The sequence below is a fragment of the Meleagris gallopavo genome, chromosome 2 (assembly GCF_000146605.3).
Source record: "Meleagris gallopavo isolate NT-WF06-2002-E0010 breed Aviagen turkey brand Nicholas breeding stock chromosome 2, Turkey_5.1, whole genome shotgun sequence".
NCBI lineage: Eukaryota > Metazoa > Chordata > Aves > Galliformes > Phasianidae > Meleagris > Meleagris gallopavo.
The window spans coordinates 39,468,050-39,487,478 of NC_015012.2; the positions used below are offsets into that span (position 1 = coordinate 39,468,050).

General features: G+C 43.4%; 1 protein-coding gene across 1 annotated transcript in view; it reads left to right on the plus strand.

Moving 5' to 3' along the window:
* CAPN9 (calpain 9) overlaps positions 1 to 10,168 on the plus strand; it is a 30,029-nt gene extending 19,861 nt beyond the window's left edge. The window contains exons 14-20 of the mRNA XM_003204038.4: positions 40 to 97; positions 637 to 701; positions 2,988 to 3,056; positions 4,406 to 4,484; positions 5,267 to 5,383; positions 6,575 to 6,633; positions 7,425 to 10,168. Coding sequence (XP_003204086.1) covers positions 40 to 97; positions 637 to 701; positions 2,988 to 3,056; positions 4,406 to 4,484; positions 5,267 to 5,383; positions 6,575 to 6,633; positions 7,425 to 7,451 — 474 coding nt within the window. The 3' untranslated portion in view covers positions 7,452 to 10,168. The remainder of the gene's footprint in view (positions 1 to 39; positions 98 to 636; positions 702 to 2,987; positions 3,057 to 4,405; positions 4,485 to 5,266; positions 5,384 to 6,574; positions 6,634 to 7,424) is intronic.
* The last annotated feature ends 9,261 nt before the right edge of the window (positions 10,169 to 19,429 follow it).

Sequence of the window (19,429 nt, forward strand, 5' to 3'; positions counted from 1 at the left end):
TTTTTTGTCTTTTTGTCTTTTTTCTTTTTTAAACTTCAGGACATGGAAGTAGCTGCAGAAGAACTTGAATATGTTCTAAATGCAGTATTAAAAAACAGTAAGTACTGATAATCTCTGTTGTTGCTCAGTGGCATGCAGTTAAGAGCCATAAAGAACTTTATAAAAGCTGCTCTTAAGCTCCCTTACAGATGGAAAAATAAAGGCTGTGTTACTAGTCTTGCATGGTGTCCTCCAGCCAGGGCAGAGCTGGAAAAACATCTAGTCTGTGATCTACCCACTTGATTGCCCTGCCTCCAGCATGACCCATGTCAGTTCAATGAAGCTAGTTCTACACTGCACTACTGTTCTGCTGGGAGTGGGACTAGTAAGACCTGGACATAGTTCATGGCACTGCCATAGTTCCTTTGTATAACAAGAAACAAAGAGAATATTTTCTTTTATGTCTTCAGTTCATACCTCCTCTGTCTGGATTATGATTTCCATAAAGAGTGGGCTGTCTTCATGTTCCAGTGCATGAATCCTTCCCATGAGGCCTAAGAGCCAGCTATCAGTGCTTATGAAATTCTGTTTTCTATTATGGAATTATAAAAGGTAGATTTGCCCAATGATTTCTTTCTTATTATTGTCTTTTTTCAGCAAAGGACATCAAATTCAAGAAGTTAAGTCTCATTTCATGCCGAAACATCATTTCTCTTATGGATGTATCCTTTCAAATAAGTGCTCGTGGTGCTGAACAAATACTGAATATAATTGTTCATAGCAGGGCCTGTCATGAATATTGGAAATGAGTGTGGCAATGTCATGTTGAGAATGCTGTCCACTGGAAAGGAAAAGGAAAAAAATTGAAAGTTGTATTCTGATTTTTGCTTTAGAAATTCAGGGTTAGGAGTTTCAAGACAGACCATTTTCTGCTGCACAATTCAGAGGGAGATGCTTCAAGCCAAACACCTGTACAAATAAATCTCAAGTTATTTACATAGAGAACAGTGGATTTTTCAAGATGCAGATTATTCAGAAAAGATCTGGAAAAGATTACTGAAGTATTACTCTGTCTGCTGTCTGTAGAGTGGAATTCACCAGACAGAGGTGTGCATGGAAATTATGGGTAAAAAAATTAGGAATCAGCAGATTGGTAAAAGTTATTGACATCAGGGCTGTGGGTTTTTTGAGAGCCAGATGAAAAGCTGGTGAATCTGGACATTCAGCTGGACTCTAGAACTCCAGGAAGCAGACTTGTGGGTAAGATTTTTCTGTCCAAATTTAGGCATTTGTGGTGGAAGTGTCTACATCTATGCTAGCTTTCTAGACTTCTCCTACAGACAGTGAAAAGAATGGTGTTATTATGCTTGATCAGGATGTGCTTGACTGTGAGAAATGCTAAATGATGGCATAGATATTAGACTTGATGAATTACAGCCCTGGCAGTTCTCCACTGGGTTCATCCTTTGCAATGTTTTGCTGTCTGTTGAATTTAGTATGGCTTCTCTTCAGGTAGACCTATTTTTGGTGGTATGCTTTTCTGACAGTTGATTTTGTTACAAGAGACAAAACAGATACAGTTCTGACAAGACAACTATCTAATATGTGAGTTTTGTCCTGCTCGTTCAACTAGTAAATTCTTATGTTTTCCTTCAGTTGCTTAAGTCCATGATGGCAGTAGCATGTTCTCAAAGACTTCTAATGCAAAACCGAAATAAATCAAACTGTATCCTGTAAAAGCTATGTCCATAACATTAAAATTTGGTGGAGATCCGTCACTATGCACGTGCAACAAGAAACAGCGGACCAGTCCTAAATCTCCTCCCTTAGAAACCAAGCTTCAGTAGGGAGCCAGTCCATGTTCACCTCTCATCCTTACATGGTTTTAGAGCAGAACAAGAGTCTACACTTGACCCTGGCATATGGCAGCTCCTACTATTTAGGTTATAGCCAAATAGTTTCCATGTTTTGCAGTGCTTCCCAGAAAATCTCTACATAGTTTTGAATTAATGGGGAGATATCTCATCTGCTTTGGAAGCACGAGGAATACAGGCACAACCATCTCATAATGGTCATGGAATTTAAAATAAAATGGAGGAGCAAAAGGACACAAATGTAAGCTTGAGTTGATGCTTGCAAGTCCATTCCATGTCATATGCCATCAAATTTCCTGATTGTAGTCACCATGCAGCAGGGGGATGGGAGCAAAGTCTTGACACCAGGAAGAAGAACCTGGCTGAGTACAAAGACAGACTTTTCATAGGAATGACAGTGTCCATGGAACCTGTGGGTGCCCTCAGTAATGTCACAGATGCTTAAACAAAAGCATGCTATTTAATGGCATGGCACACATTGGCTATTGTGAACGCTTGCTGAGCTAGTGTCCATCTCAGCAAGGGCTTTATTTTGAAAAGTGAGATGGAAAGGGGAAGAGAAATACGAGTGAGGTGACCGTCAGTAACTCAGTACATAAGTATTAAGAAGACCCTCACATTTCAGGAACAGTGAAGTCCAGGTACATCTTGTCACTATCTCTCAGCACTACTTTACAGACTATTATTTCAGACCAGATTTTGCCAGCCTCGTCTCACAACTCTCATTTAATCTTTGATGGAGTCACTGCATCATCTCTAGATAACAATACTGAATAACACATTGGTTGACTAACTGCTTCAACTACAGTAGCAATTTGTTTTAATCAGGTAATTTCATTCTCTGAATCATTTAGATCACATTTACATCCAAAGCTGTTCTTGTCTCAGAACACTCTGTCTTTCTTGTTCTGTGGAGCCTGCATTGTTCAGCTGTGTTTTTCTATCACATTATGTTCCCTAAGTATCACAGCCACAGCCATGACTGTAGCTGCTTGAGCCTGCACCTCGTGACAAATCCTGCATCAGGTTCAGTGGCACAAGACAATGTAATGTTATATGTTTAAAGAAATAGTAAATTCAGCTGGAATTTGCACCTGTATGCAATGTGTTATTTTCCTTAATCCAGATTATTAGACCAGTGGCAACGGGAAACTGGAATTCAGTGAGTTCAAAGTTTTCTGGGAAAAACTGAAGAAATGGATAGTAGGTGACATTATGCATTGTATTTGTTTCTCCATGTTAGTAGCTATTTCATGCCTAGCTTATTATGCATATGCAGACAAAAATAGAGACAGGAGTGTTTATAAGCCAGAAATTTAAACTCAAAACAAATGTTTTAAAAATATACTGCTTGTTTTTGGACCCTGGCTTTCCATGATGCTAAACCTTAATGGTTTTCTGGAAATAACAGAGATTTTAATAAGGAAATCAAGTATGTTTGGGACAAAGAATGTAGTGGGCGCTACCAAGGAATCCAATCAAAATGAAAATTAAGGAGTACAGAAGAAGAAAATGATGATTCATCTCTAGTAGGAAACATCATCTCATAAGTCACTGCATTTCCATTATCGATCTCTCAGTAATCAAAAGTACTGAAGTCTGGGAAAGTTGATTCCAATTTTAAACACATTTCCCTGCTGTTGTGTATGGCAGTAAAAAGAAGCAGACTTTCAGAATCAGGGCACAGAGTGAATATTCAAATAAAGGCATCATAATTGCTTCCTCATGGTCATTAATAGTTTTTTTCTGAATTCATACTTCACCCAAGCATTCAAAATATGCAGCTCTCTGCTTCTTGTCTGTGCCATCAGAAATGGCACTTATTCTGGGTCCTAATGTCATACCTCTTTTATCAAAAGATGCATTGTTTTTTTAATAAGGAAGCTTGAGAAATTTTTGACTTCTGTAAGAAGATTGCACATATATCTGATAGCAAATTTCAAACTGAACGTGAAAACATCTCTATTTAACTCATATTCTAAGGGAGATTTTTGTTTGTCATCTCATTAAAAGGATGGATTTGAACTCCAACTTCATCATTTAATACTTAGGTCAAAACTAAAACCAGTTGCACCAGGTACACCATGGGTATTTAGAATCTTTATATCCACAAGCAAATGAGTAAGGGATAATCTCAATTTCTTGTTAAACAATTAGTTTCTACCTTCAGAATTATAGAGAAAAACATGAAAACAGATTCAGGATTCTGCCTTAGGGGAAAGAAGGTAGAAGACAAATAAAAATACATCCTTCTCAGATAAAAATTACTTCTTAAAAATCACAGAATTCTTTTTATGAAGAGCACTTCATCATTTCTGAATGCTTGGGTTTGGCAGTACTTAAGTTTCACAACAGCCTACCCATATGACAGAGAATTGGGTCCCAGATGTTATTCTCAGTTACTGCAGATCAAACTAGATCTAGTCTAAAGTCTTGTCAACTTTACTGAGAGCTTATGCCACACAGAGATAAACACCTTGCCTTTGTATGCCATTTCTACTCTCCCTTTCATGTGGAAATACTGAACTTTTCATCTGTTCCTTGTGTAACAGAATATCTTTCTTCGATTTGACTTTGATAAATCTGGCTCGATGTCCTCCTATGAGCTTCGCAGTGCTCTCAAAGCTGCAGGTAAGACAAGCGCTATGAACACTACAGGTAAGATAAGTCAGGCAAATTTCTGTAGGCAAAGAAGGTTTCAACCAATGATGCCGGCTGGGTACCCCGTAACTGCAAGAAGCACTAAATCCCAGAGAAGACTTTAGGTATGTAGAAGGGAAATTGAATGGACTTTTAGCATCTAAGTGAAAACCCGCATGCTCCTTTGTGGCGACCCTGCAGCCTCTTCTGAAATGTGTACAGAGATGTAGGTAAGATCAGACTACCCTTTAGTTAGAGCACTTGCATGGCCAACCTTAGCTTTCCTTGTGCCCACAAGGGTTTGAAGCAGTCAGTAATGGGCCAGTGGCATGCTCCATCCTCTTGCTTGTCAGATAAATGTTTACATTTTTGTTAAGCTCTATGAAACTCAACACTGCAAGGTTAAACCTAAAGGAAAACACTTCGGAGCCCATCTCCACCTTAGGTGTGTAGGAGCAGTGAGTAAGCTCTTTGTAATGAAGAGCAATCATGGGTTTGCATAACATCATAAAGTATTTTTATTATTAAAGCACCTAGCTTAGCAGAAGACTCTTCAATATTCAGAGAGACAGAGTGGTCTGTCATATCCAGTGACTGCAAAATTTGTTGTTCAGTTAGTTATTCACTTCACAATCAGATCACCTCCTGGGTGGATGTGTGCCATTGCACATCTTCCTATTAACTGGTTTTCAACATTAGTTAGTACATATTTGCAGATCCTTATCTGTTCTATGCGGCTGCTCATTTTTTCCTTTGTGTATGTGTTTGGGAAGGATATCAACTCAACAACTACCTGCTGCAGCTGATCGTCCTCCGATACTCTGATGAGCAGTTCCAGATTGATTTTGATGATTTTCTAAACTGCCTAATTCGCTTAGAGAATGCAAGTCGTGAGTATCTTCTTCCTCTGGAAGAAAAAAAACCACTTTCGGTTGCTATCAAGCATATTGCCTAATATCTGAGGTAAAGTGTGTATATTCAATGGCTAATATAAAGTAGCTCTGTTTAGCATTTGTTTTTAGAATAGCTTTTCTCCTGTAAAGAGAAAAATGCTTTGCTGCTGATGGAAAATTTCCCCAAGTGAATAGAGCCAGCTTCATAAACTCCACAGCAATGCACAAGGCATGTAAAGAATGCTGGCAAAGTCTGTGTTGTGTCCTTTTCTCGTGTCACACCCATTGGAATAGTGGTGCCCAGCCAGTTTTTAGCCAAATCTTACTCATAAAAATATGGAGCAGTTGTGTGTCCTGTTGGGTCCAGCCCCTATTCTCCCCAGTACTCAAACTCACTGTCACCACTTCCCTCCAATTTCTTTTGAATTGGCTGAAGATACTGTTCTCTGCTCATCAAGGCACCATAGGTCTTGGTTCATTCGCATGCAGTGTTTCACTTGTTCTGGAGCAGAAGCAGTAGAGACAAGTAAAATGGCTGGATAAATACTGAAGTGATCATCAGTGTGACTCCAAACTCAACTCAAACACAACGCATCTCAACTCAATGACAATCGCAATGAATTTTCCTGAGTAATACTTTTTGTTTTTTCTTCTCTTTACTTCCTGGTTATGTCCGTGGCAATAGAAGTGGTGAGAGTGGTGGAACAGGCTGCCCAGAGAGATTTTGGATGCCCCATCCCTAGAGCTGTTCAAGGCCAGGTTGGATGGGGTCCTGGGCAGCCTGGTCCGGTATTAAATGGGGAGGTTGATGGCCCTGCATGTGGCATGGAGATTCATGATCCTTGAGGTCCCTTCCAACCTTGGCCATTCTGTGATTCTGTGAGAAGTATAAAGTACTGAGAGAAAAATTAGATGATTTCTGATTATCCAAATCTGAGTGCTTAGGCATTCATTTCCTTTTGATTCCTGATGTGAGGCTTGCACAGAGGCCTGAAGTCAGCAAGACTTTTCCCCTTCCAAGGAATTCATTTTTCAGAGCAGCCACCACCACTCAGCAGCCCTAAGCATCCAGCCTTTGTGCCAGGCCCTCCCTGCCCTAGACACAGCCACCCGATGTGGGATGGGGAGCTCATGCATGAATATGAATGAAGCATATTTATAGCTCCTGTGTCCTGCTTTTCATTTCAGGAGTATTCCAAGCATTGAGTGTGAAAAACAAGGATTTCATTAAGTTGAATATTGGCGAGGTATGAGTGCAGCTTCATAAACACCAGCAAAATGATGTGGCTTCTCTAGCGTTTGGTCTTCACATAAGAACTGGAGGTGAAATCTGTGTCCATGGGAGCACAGGACTGTCTGCCATAGATTTCATCAGGGCTGTGATTTTACAACACGCACACTGATTACATCTCCTTTATGCTATTTCCTTCCTTGCCCTGTTGCACACAGACAGCTTCCCATCCCCCCTTCTGGCTTTTCTACTTTTACCTTCCTTGGGTGCCAGCTCACAGTGGGGGAAAGGAGAGGCAGCAAACTGGGACGGGATTCTTTCAACTCCCTCAGCAGTTGAAATCAGCATGTCAGTTAATGTGCATCCTCAGCTTCTCAGCATAGGCTTGTTGTTTTCTTTGTGCTCTCTTTGTCTTCCTGTTGCACACATGGTCTGTCTCTCTCTGATTTTACACTTACCCGAAGTTCCCTGGGGCAATGCACACTGAGTTCCCTGGCACAGCAAATGTGAAAGCTCCTGGGCTGTGGTGAAGGAAATAAACACACTGCTGCTATTGGCATTCAGTGCTCAAAGAGCTCTACCCTCTTCCCTTTAAGCACAGAAGTAAATGCTGGAAAGTCCTGCTTGCTTACTACCTATGGTCTCCAGTAGGAACAGGACATAAAAGCCACTGAACAAAGATCCCTTTCCCTGTGTGAGGTCAAATCAGAGCAAGGGAATGCTTTTGAACTTTGCTCTTTTATTTGGGGAGGCAGGTGAAGGACCTGAAATTACTTATTGTAAATTTGATCTTTCTTTCAATATTAGTTCATCAACCTGGCAATGAACATCTGAGGAAGTCAGACTTGGATGCCAGGAGTCTCTTGTGCTGTCACTGCCATGACTTCTGCTCCAACAGCTGTGATGCCCTTATCATGTACACTTCACCTGGAGCTTTCGTGTGGAGGAAGACTAATGCTGCTCATCTTTCTGGTCTCCAGCCCTGTTGTGCTCAGGAGTTCAACAGTTAGATCTCATTTTGTTTTTAATTTTGATAAAACCTGTTGATGGATTTGTTACTGGGAGAGATATTTGGATGAGGCACACATGTCTCTCAAGCAGACTGAAACTGATGCCCCTGAGTGAACACAGTCTTTTATGAAATAGGATTGTATTTAGTTTCAGCATAGCACAGACTACAATGATTAAACATCTTTATTGCTGCATGGCTACAGATTGCTTTAAGATGCTTTTAAAAATATAAAGTTGCATAAAATTTTGTTCGATTTGGAATTTATTTCCAGGCCTGCTGTGTGGCTACATAACAAGCTTCTTGTTGCAGCCACATGGATTTCAGCCTGCTATTCTGTGAAGGGAATGGATGGATGAAAATCCATCCCTGAATATGCACTTAGGACATAGGTCCCTGGTCCAGACTTCCTTAGAAGAATGTTATTTAAGCTAAGACCTGATATTCATCATAGATTTAATTTAGAGAAAAATTTTTGCATCTCACTCCCCTCAGTTCCTGTTCTGTCTGTGCCAAAGTATGCCCCACAAGCCAGAGTCTGCACACAGTTGCACACAGCTTGGCTGCATCTTCAGAGGCACACATGGCTCAGGAGACAGTGAGCTCTTGCTTGGGGACATCTTCCCCCACCCACAGTCAGAGTTTGATCCCACAACAACCATGCCTCCAGAAGAGCAATTACAATCATATTATATGATCTAAATGCTACCAGTGGTAAGGCTCTGGTCTCTGCAGCTATTGCTATTTTGCATTTGTCTTTTGCACTGCATTATTCATGTGATGTTGATAGCCAGTGCTGACTTAAAAAATAAGAGTAATAACAGCCAGGAACTTAAGAGGTCTCCAATGGATTTGTTTCTATGAATATCTTCATAACTTATGTCTATTTTATAATGAATCAACTATCTGGATTTGTTTCTGAAAGCCTTTCTTGCAGCAAAACAGATGGCCCTAGAAGAGCTTCTTTGTATTCTCTACTGTCCAGGATCACTAAGACGGCTAGGGCTCTATTTTCTCTAGATTTAGACCTACTGAGCAATTCTGGAATGAAAATTGAGCTGCAATAAAGATGAAGCTCAAACTACAGGAAAAAAAAAAAGGATCATGATAGTTAAAATATCCATTTCTTTTCCCAACAATGGCAATCCGTATAGTAACAATGATAACTGTATAGAAAATGCTCTGGAGCTAACTTAAAACTGGGATAAAGGTAGTGGTTGCAATATGTGACCAACCGAGGTACGCAACCCAAATGGGATGTATTGATTTTCAGATGTGCTGGTTGTATGTGCTTTCAACAGCACTGGAGGCAGCTGTCTAAATTTGTGAAAGTTTGCATGGAAATCTAGACTGTCCTATAAATATTTGGCCACATACTTCAAACTAAGTTAATAGATTCTTAGCTGGTTCACTGTGTGAGCTTGGATGTTGATACAAATTTGTTGTAATACATTTTCTTTCTGAAGCAATATTCACAAGCTATGCAGAAGAAAAGAGACTTCTCCATGTCTGGCTCCTCCACTGTAGCTTTCTGTTTTTCTAGACAGCTGATGGTGTCTTGGAGAGATCAGGTTTAGTAAAGAAAGTGATAAATACTGGAGTGAGAGCAGTAGAGCACAAGTAAAAATATCTGCATTTAAGTGAAAATTCATGCATTTAAGACAAAAACACCCCAGCTTGTTTTCTGCCCACTCAAAACAGTTACCTGCTGACTGTATCACAAGGAATCTGAGAGTTAACACCCAAATCCTTTGCAAATTAGAATAAGGCCCTGTTCCAAAAGTGAAAAGCAACCTTGGGAGCCAGGGCATTTGAAAGTGGAGGATTATATAATCTCTGCTGTAGGTATGGGCTTTTATTCTGCTGTTACATTGCTTGTGCAAGTGAATGGGTGGGCGAGTGAAAGACGTTTGACTTCACAGCCCCGTCAGAATGCAATAGTCCCTTTCAGCACTTGGTTCTCAGGAGGGCAATCCAGTGCCCAGAAGCAGAGCCCTGGGCTTGCTGGCTCCATTTTATTTCAGCCAAGGAGTTTGAAGTCAGATCCTTCTGACTTCTGTGACATGAGGTATGGACGTGTTTGGCTCTGCATCATTACAAGAGCTATGGCAAATCACTTAGGGTGGTCTGAAAGCCATGAGAGCTATACATTCCCTCATGTGGTGCATGCAGATCTTGTCAGCAAGTACTGGCTCATGCTGGGAGCCCTGCCTCTATGTTAGTGGCTGCTTTAATGGGAAACATTAGATGCAGTTTTCAGACATACTTCTGGTGGAAAAAAAATCACTTAGCCACAAGGTTGCAATTTGAGCGTCCTCTCCTGCTCCCTCTCAGAACAAAAACTGCCTCCCTAAAACCTGCTGCTGAAACCTCAGGCCAGATGTTGGCCAGAGCTGGCCCACCCACCTCCACCACCAGTTTCTGATGCAGATTTTGCAATGGATTTTCCAGTCTCAGAGGTTTCCTGCCCTAGTCACAAGAGATACAGAATCATAGAATCATTAAGTTTGGAAAAGATCTCTCAGATCATCAAGTCCAACATTCAGCCCACCCCCACCATGCCTACTAACCACGTCCCTCAGTGTCAGATCCAGACAGTTCTTGAACACCTCCAGGGACAGTGACAACCCCGCCACCTCCCCATGCAGCCTATTCCAATACCTCACCATTATTTTGGAGAAGAAACTTTTCCTAGTATCCAACCTAGCACAGAGGACCATGAGGAACTGCCATAAAAATGTAAAGAAACTGAGAAATAGCAAAACTGCATTCTGTTCTTTCTCCACACACAGATGAAAGAGTTGAAATTTTGGGCACCTGTGTGGACAGAAGTTACCTCATGTTTCTTTGAAAAGCTCAGTAATGCTGAATCTTTGGCAATGCCACCCACTTCCAAAACGTCCTATTTCTGTCATAGATATATTCCAACTCCCATGAGGTGTGACGCTGGTCCCCAGACTCTTGATCTATCAGCACAGAGGTGCCTGAGGCACAGCAGGGCCAGGAGGTGTGGGAGAGAATGAAAACCAAAGCATGGGCCTACTGCTGGCACCAGCTCCTGGGAGTGCCGTGGCATCAGGCAGGAGAGATGCTCGGAGTGATGACGCTTTCTCCCCATTTGTAATCATTGTGGTTGCTTCCAGCCATCAAAATTAAATATTTGTATAGAGATAGATGAGTTATCTCCACCATTTTCATTTCATCTGCATCATCTCCCTATCTCTCCCTGGAAACATCTGAGTCTTCGTGCTTTTCAACTCGTGGCAGCGCATGTTTTGGAAGCACATCAGAGCGCTGAGGGTCATTTGTAATGTTCCCGGTATGTCTAGAGCTTCATCATTTTAGAAATGAATTACAAATACTTGCAGATCGAGGTAAACACAAGCTGTCAACTCTCGCAAACAACTATATTTTCCACGTCAGCCACTTATAAGGACAAGTGATATTATAAACTGCCCTCCCAACAACTCTGTTTTCATCTATTGCCCTTCGCGTGGCCCTGAAAAGGAGGTCAGAACTACTGAGCAGGGCCACCCGGCAGGGAGAAGGCCTGAGTTCTCCCAGAGCATTGTCAGACTGGGCGAGGGCTGGAGCCTGGGCACAGCCGCAGACAGCAGGACCCTGCTCACTCTTCTGGCAGACAGTCCCACCAGATGTAGCCCTGCCCCTGCCCTGGCAGGGAGGGCACCGCCAGCATCTTGTGACAGTTTAATCCAGTTGCTAAGCAGCTGGGGACACAAATACAGCGGAGACAAGCTGCCCAGGGGGAAAACTACTGCATTGTTCTGGAAGTCTCTGGGCCTCCCCTGCCCTCCTGGCCTGCTGGGAATCCCAGCAGAGCTCTTTTTGCTGCTGGGGGGCACAGATCTGACTCCCCAGCTGTCCAGCTGCTGCTGTGCCAGATCTGCAGCCCAGCACTGGGCACCCAGCCCAAGGAGGGAACAGCTGGGATGCAGCTTCTGTTCCTCTTGATGGTTAAGTGTTTCTTGACAAGCATTCTGGGGTGCATAAAAAGAGCATAGACAGCAGATTGAGGGAGGTGACCCTCCTCCTCTACTCTGCCCTGGTAAGGCCTCATCTGGAGTACTGTGTCCAGTTCTGGGCTCCCCAGTACAAAAAAGACAGGGATCTCTTGGAAAGAGTCCAGCGGAGGGCCACAAAGATGGTGAAGGGCCTGGAGCATCTCCCCTATGAAGAAAGGCTGAGTGAACTGGTCTGTTTAGCCTTGAGAAAAGAAGACTGAGAGGGAACCTGATCCAGGTCTATAAATATCTAAGGTGTGGGGGGCAGAGCAGCGAGGCCAGACTCTTTTCAGCAACGTGTGGAGACAGGACAAGGGGAAACAGCCAGAAACTGCAGCATAGGAAGTTCCGCACAAATGTGTGCAAGAAATTCTTTACGGTGAGGGTGACGGAGCACTGGAACAGGCTGCCCAGGGGAGTTGTGGAGTCTCCTTCTCTGGAGATATTCAAGATCTGCCTGGACACCTACTTGTGTGACCTGGTGTAGGGAACCTGCTTTGGCAGGGGGGTTGGACTCGATGATCTCTGGAGGTCCCTTCCAACCCCTACAATTCTGTGATTCTGTGATTCACTTTGTCTGATCATCAGGATGGTCAAATCACTTTTAAATCCCGGTGTACACCTTCCACCATTACTGATATCTTGAAGGCTGCTTTGTTTCAGGGCACAGCAGAGCATTTGCAGCACTGGGAGCTTCAAAGATCCCTACCACTAAGGCACAGTGTCTCATATTATAGTGCCTAGAGAAACAGGAGATCTGGGTTCAAAACCACTGAACAATTTGAATCACATGTATCTTTCTCCAGCCTCCTACAGTTAGTAGACATGTGGCTTTTGTGCATGAATTTAATACCCAAAAGAAAGGCTGTAAGCCATTCAGGAATTAACCAGTTGCACCTTTAGAGAGATGCATTCCTACAGTGCATCATGCAAGAGTGGCATATGCCATACCTCAGGCAGGACACTCTAGGACACAATGCTGTAAACCAAACCCACTTACTGTACACAGAAGCAGTGACACAAGTCTTCTCTTCTGAGCTGCAGCCACATTGCCCTGCAGTCCCTTGGCTGTCCTGCAGCCGGCTGTCAGGACAAACAGTGCCCACTCCAGCTTGAAAACAGATTATCTGGGGCCACAGAGATTGGATTTATCATGACTGATCCCATCCGTTTCCTAGAGGATGTGCTAAGTGACCAAAATAGAAATGGGGTCAGCAATTAATAGGGTAGCTCTCAGCCACTGCCACCATCTGTTGATGGGATGGATGGCCCTTTTGCATATTTACCTGACAAATAACTCACAGAAAATTTTAGCAGGACATAGGTCAAGGAGAGCAGAGGCAGAAATGCTCTAAGTCCCTGAGAACTGGAGAAGCCATTGTACAGAAAGTGCCATCCTCACAGATTTTTTCTCCAGTATGAAAGCATGAATAGATCTCCTCTCATTTTAGCGAGGGCTTTCTAGGCACTGCAGTAAAGATGGTGGGTGGCTGATAGTTACAGCCTCAGTTCAGCTTTGTACCCCACCAGGCTCAGCTGAAGTTCCTGATATTATCCTTAAGAAGAATATCATATATATTTTGTCTCAAACTGGGGTAAGCAGATGTTCGAGCACAAGAAGCAGAGATTGAGAAGTATCTTTATGAGGACACTGTAATGGCAGCAACCAAAGCCAAAGCAAAGCAACATGTCCTGTGCTGGTGCCAAAAGCCCTCTTAAAGCCAGGAGCTCTGGGACACTTGGTACCACAATGGCTGATTCAGCTTCTGATCCTTTTAGCGAGTGCAGCTTTCTCTGCAGCTCAGGGTAAGATCTCTCCAGGAGAACCCACTGCACTGTTAAAGAGATGTTGTTCTTTCCAGGGGCAGGAAACCTCACGCTTGTCAAAACACTTTTCTGAGCCAGCAAGAGCTACAGTAAGAAATTTTAATTGAAAACAGGTGCGTGGCTGGCTAGCTGCTGAAAAAGGGTCACAGTGCAGTTTGCATAAGCCCTGGTGGAAAGATGTGCAGTCAGTGCGAGGAAAAGAACGTGGGCATGAGGTTTGTTTTAGCAAGGAGGAGAAAGGGAGAGAAAGCAGGGGCAGCGTGAGCAGTCTTCAATGCTTTAATGTAATTATGAAAGTCTATTACTTCTAGCCTTAAGAAAACAAATTCCTGTGGGCGACTAGCAAATCTTCAGGCCAACATGGTAAAACTTCATCCAAGGGAAAAGCAGGAGCACCATTCACTCCTCCCCTCCTTCCTGTCCTTGCAATTTCTCCTGCTGGAATTGATCCCCCTGCAGAAGCATGTTCCACTGCTGCTTCTCTGAGCACAGCGTGGGCAGAGCGAGCACTTAGCACTCTGCGTGCCCCATTTGCCTGTGCTGATGTACCCGAGGCTCACTCTCCTGCCAGGTTTTTCTATTTAGTAAACAAGGTGCCTGTTGGGAGAGCAGCTATGTTGCCCGGATGCAGCATCCTGAGTCTTGGGCATGGGCAACCTCCCTGAGCAGAGGGTTGGACCAGGTGACCACTAGAGGTCCCTACCAGCATCAATCATTCTGCATTGTGGCCGTCTTGTACCCCAAATGCCTTGGTGAGAATGGGTTGATTGAGGGAGCAAGGGTCTGGCAGGACACTGGGGGGACCACTTTCCTGTGGACAGATGCAGAGATGTACCCACAAGAGCCATGGCAAAGGGGCAAGACGTGCTTAATGCAAATACGGCACTGTACTTATTTCCCTTCATAGACCAGAGAAAAATTCTCCAGCAAGGTGCCATTATCACTCAACTCTTGGACCTTGGACATCCCAGAAGGCACCAGACAAGAAAGACACAGCCCATGGTCTGGGCTCACTTTTTGGGGAAAACAATTCCACTGCTCAAAATTTTGATCTTTATTAGAAGGTGTGCTCCTTGTTGGCAGCTTTACAACTGCACTGTCAGTGTCACAAGATGTTGTGTTCTCCATAAAGCATGAACCCGAGAGGTCTATGAGAAAGTGAGAATTGACAGAATTTCTACAGTAAGTTCCAGCTTTAATGACAGAGAAAATCTAGAAAATGGCATTTTGAGCAGGTTAAAGATTCAGAGGCCAGAATACAATGATCGATGCTATTTTACTGCTTTTTGAAGTTCAAACCATATTGATAATTTTAGTGGCCTTAACTCATGACTTGTGACTGCTTTAATGTGTTGTTACTGCTCCTGGCTTGAAACAACCCTTTGCTGGCTCTATTTACAGGTAGGGATTTCCTTCCCTAATAAATAATTGAAAGTGTTCTGACAATTAAGTCTCCAGAGCTGTTAATTTAGTAGCTTCTCTGATCATTAACATCCAGCTCTTGACAAACATTAACATCAAACTGCTGCAAGAGTGGGAATTGGTGATTTAAAGGTGCTTGGAGGTCTAACATTAATGTTATAATGCTGCAGTACTCTTCTAAGCAGAACAATGTTCCTCCTTGCACTCTGACTACTCCTGTGCATCACTCAGACACACAGAAAAAAGGAAAAGCAGAACACCAGCCCTTCAGTGTGTATTAATGTATACATCAATTTCGATGTATATACTTTAAACAAAATCTGTAACATAAATAATGATTTATGTATATATATATGCACACGCAGATATATGCACGTGTTCTATATACATGTAGGACAGCTTGTGTAAAATTCTGCAGTAATAACCCCAAATAGGGAGGTGGTTTGTACCCTACACTGACAGCCAACTTTTGACTCACCACACATGGATCGCTCAGCTTCAAAACTGACTGGATACAAAAAAAAAAACCAAGCTTGCTCTGTAGAGGCAATTGCCTGCAGTCACAGACCCATCTCTGTCCCAAGGGAAAAATGCAATTTCTCGGCTGAATTCAGCGTCATTCAAAATTAGATTTAAAATTTAGCACTCGGCCTTTTCCATTCGAAAGCCAGCTTTAGGCTAAGCAGCCTTGATTTAGATGCTTTATCAATGTATGCTGCAACTCAAGAGGGCTTTCACTGCTCCTGGGGCTAAAATTAGAGGTGATACCTGTGCTGTAGCTAGAGATTGCATTGGCAGAGCATGGTGCCCAGCTTCTCCCATAGTCACAGGAGACACTGCCTGCCAGCAGGATTTTGCAGGAATTTTGGGGATTTTGTAGGAATCTGTTCTGGAATTTCCACCCAGTTGAATTTCTGTCCCTTCTACTACACTACTGTGTAGTACTGCAGAATTTCTGTGCAGGACCCAGCGCGAAGCCTATCAAAGCATGGGGACATTTCATCTTCAGTTACGCGATGGTTTCAGCTAGTGTTCACAAAGGTGTCTTTCCCATCATCTCAAGTGGCTTACAGATGTCAATTCCTTGCACTTCCTACCATGTGATCCCTTCCAAGTGACTTCAGCTGATGCCTTTTGCTCCCTTTAGGAAGGTCAAGACAATGCCTTGAGCTGCATGCAGGCTTTCAGCCTGAGGTGAGTGTTGTCATTTGATATCAAGATCAGAGCCTGTGGCATTCATTAGAAGTCTCTGAAGAGGAATCTCTGTGTACTTTCTGCTATCAGTAAATATCTGAAAGAGTTCAGCATAGAAAACCTCTTTAGAATAACCCCAGTGATGGAACAAGAAAATGTTCTGTAATTATAAAATTTGCAGCTTCACTCATTGGGCTATGATTCATGTAGTTTAACATTTCAACAGAGGAAGAGGTATCTTCTTTGGCTCTTAATAGCAAAGAACAGAGTGCTGTGAGTAATTTGTAAAGGGAAATATCACAGCCAATAGTCTCAGATAGAGAATGGCCAGAAGTGGTCTTCACCATCATTACTTACAACCACTTTAGCAAAAAATCTTAATTTTACCTGCAACAAACTAAGGTACTGCACTGTGGCATCTGTCCATGAGACACAGAACTCCATGGTCTTTATCTCATCAGTCCTCTAAAGATAACAACAAATATCAGCATTGTTGTTGATAGACAGAGGATGTTCCCACCCCACAGGAAATCTCATGAGGGCATCTCAAGGTGGGGTGCGGTGCTAAGCCTCAGAGTGTCAATAGAAGAGGAAACGCCAGTAGATCTTCAGTATTTCAATTCCTATTAGCAAGAGCTAGCGTTTTTGTGCTCCAATTTCCTGAATTTGAAAATATACATACGTGTGTGTTTGCATCCAGTTGACATTTGGCATCAACTACCCCATCCCTACAGCCAACACTAAGTGCTGAGTCCTGCTGCCTCCTACAAGGGGTGTGCAAGGAACATAAACACAGAACGAGGAGCCCAGCTCTGGGCAAGAAGTTCTGAAACAGGAACACTTCGCAGGTAGCTGCTTGTGAGTGCTGAGACTGTTGAAGACAAAAATAACTTTAAATATGGCAGAAATAATAGAAACTGAGGAATTTTTGATCAGTGGAGCTCTGCATAATTCAAAAATATTATCCTCCACCTCTCTAGTTACAAACTATTTATGTGTTGCAGGGTTTTCCTCCCTAATTCGATTGTAATTACTCTGTTTACATCATTGTGCATGGCAAATATACATCCATGCCTTGCCTGCACCTCTGGAGCCAAACAGCCACTTGAATCTTTTTCAAATGAGAAAGAGGGTCTTTCAAGGCAGGGGTGAGGCCGAGCCTCCCTAGCCCCAGCAAGGGGTTGAAAGCATATGCAATTTGGGTTTGTGAGGGAAAACTAACCCTGCACTGCAACATTACCTCCTGTAGCCCCCCTCCACTTGCTCCCTGCATTCTTGGAAGGCAGAAGGCCTGCACAACAGATACCCAGGAAGGGTCTGCCCCTGGGTGCTGTCATAGCCTTGGACCAGCAGCTCCATCTGAGCTTTCATGTAGAGAGACTGCTTTTGGAGCAGAGCTGACAGAGCAGGCCTGAGGAAACCTCAGCAAGTGGAAGAGCTCCATGGAGATTAAACGTGGTTTTATCCATGACTGGATGAAAGGAGGGTGGTGGGGTTGGCAGGTCTGTGGGCTGGAGGTCTGGGGATTCCGGCCTTACAGAGATAGGGAATGAACTCCAGTTCATCCAGTTCACAACAGGACAGATGAGCACTGCTGAACATGCACAAACTCCGATGTGGTGGATGCAGTGAAGAGAGCATATCTGAAAAGCTAGATGCAATGCGTCCTGTGATGTGTTTTTTAATTGGAAGTTCAATAATTTCTTTCCCAAGTAGTTCCACTGCCTTGCTAAACATGGTATCTAAAATTAACTTCCCCAGATAAAGACATTTTTGCCATATTTACTACATTCCTATACAGGCACTGAAAGCCAACTGTTTGGGCTGGGTAATGGAGACAAATCCGTTTGTAACTGTAATGATGTGGCATTATTAGTGCTGGAATTAATAGGTTTTTTCATCTGTCTACATCCTATGCTCATTTTTTCCATACTGAGATAGTGCCAGAGGAAGCATTACAATATATAATTAAAACCAGAAGTGCCTTGCAGTGAACTTAACAGTAAACACTAATGGAATTTCTAGCAAAAAGTAGTGCCCTGGGGGCTAGTTGGGAATGAACAAAGAAGGACTTGGTGTTGTTGCTATTATGGATTTCAGCTGAATCTGTACAGTAGAAAGGATTCGCAACTGCTGTTTACTCATGCAAGCTGAAGTTCTCTGTAAGTGCAGTCACTTACTACCAGATAAAGTCCATGAGGCTGGGGGCACGCTTGCCAGCTCCTGGTTCCCGCTCCATCCATCAAAACCAAAATGCTTCAGAGCAGTGACAGGACTGAATAACCCAAACGGGACAATGCTGTCTTCTAGCAGTGACCTAGCAAACATAGTGCTCCTAGCACTGGAGCATAGCTGTAGGCTTGAAGGGCTTGGCCTGGCAACTCCTGGGGCATATGCAGGTTTGCCGTGGCCTTGGCCAGATGCAGTCTGTAGAGCCAGCTGGGTGGCTGCGGGTGAAGGGTTTTGCTGAAGGCCTTGCGGAGCTCACCCAGGTTGGCTGCAACCCTGCTCCTCCAGCCAGCCAGGCTGCTGGAGCTCCCAGGGGCCCTGGATCACTGGCTGCAGCTCAGTTTCTTCAGGATGGAGAAGTGAAAATAATCTGCAATTAGCGGCCACAAGTATTTGCCATCATTCTCTGCTCTGGAGGAATGGAGCTGCTGCCAAGTGAGAGTGGAAGCCAGAGGGTTTGGTACAACGCAGGGGCCAGAACAGTGTTTCTTAAACATAGTCTTATAGGCACAGAGCATTAGTTTCCTTTTTGGCAGATATCAGTCCTGAAAAATGTGGCAAGGAGAGCAGGATATTCAGTCAGCCCTTTAATAACAAACAGCTGTAATAAAGTCCAGACTTCCTGCAAGTCCCAGTAAATTTTGCCACCAAGCTAACTGGAGCCAGTGCTCCAGATCCTGTAGCTGGGAAATGTCACGGTAGAGAGAACCCAGTGTGGTGAATTTTCTACTCCCATTTGACCTTTTCTCCTTCTTCTCCCACCTTTCTTTCTTCTCTCATCTCCATGAGGACATTGTGTCTCAATGCAGCTTTTCATAGCAGCTGGCACTTTACAGCAACAAAAGCAGTCCCAATAAAACACTTTGTACCTAGCTGTAAGGAGGGAATCTTCAAAGGCTGCCTTCTCTCTGGCTTTTTGATTTCAGAGCGTGTACCCAGAAGGCAAACAGCCAGCTTGACTTGAGGGTCACCAGCATTCTTGCCACTTTTGGTAAGAAGGGAAGCTAAGGCTGAGGGCAGGCCCCTATGCAAACCTCTGGTTGGTTACTGAAATTGTTGAACCATCCAAAATACACAGAATACTTCCCCCCGCCTCCATCTTTTTTTTT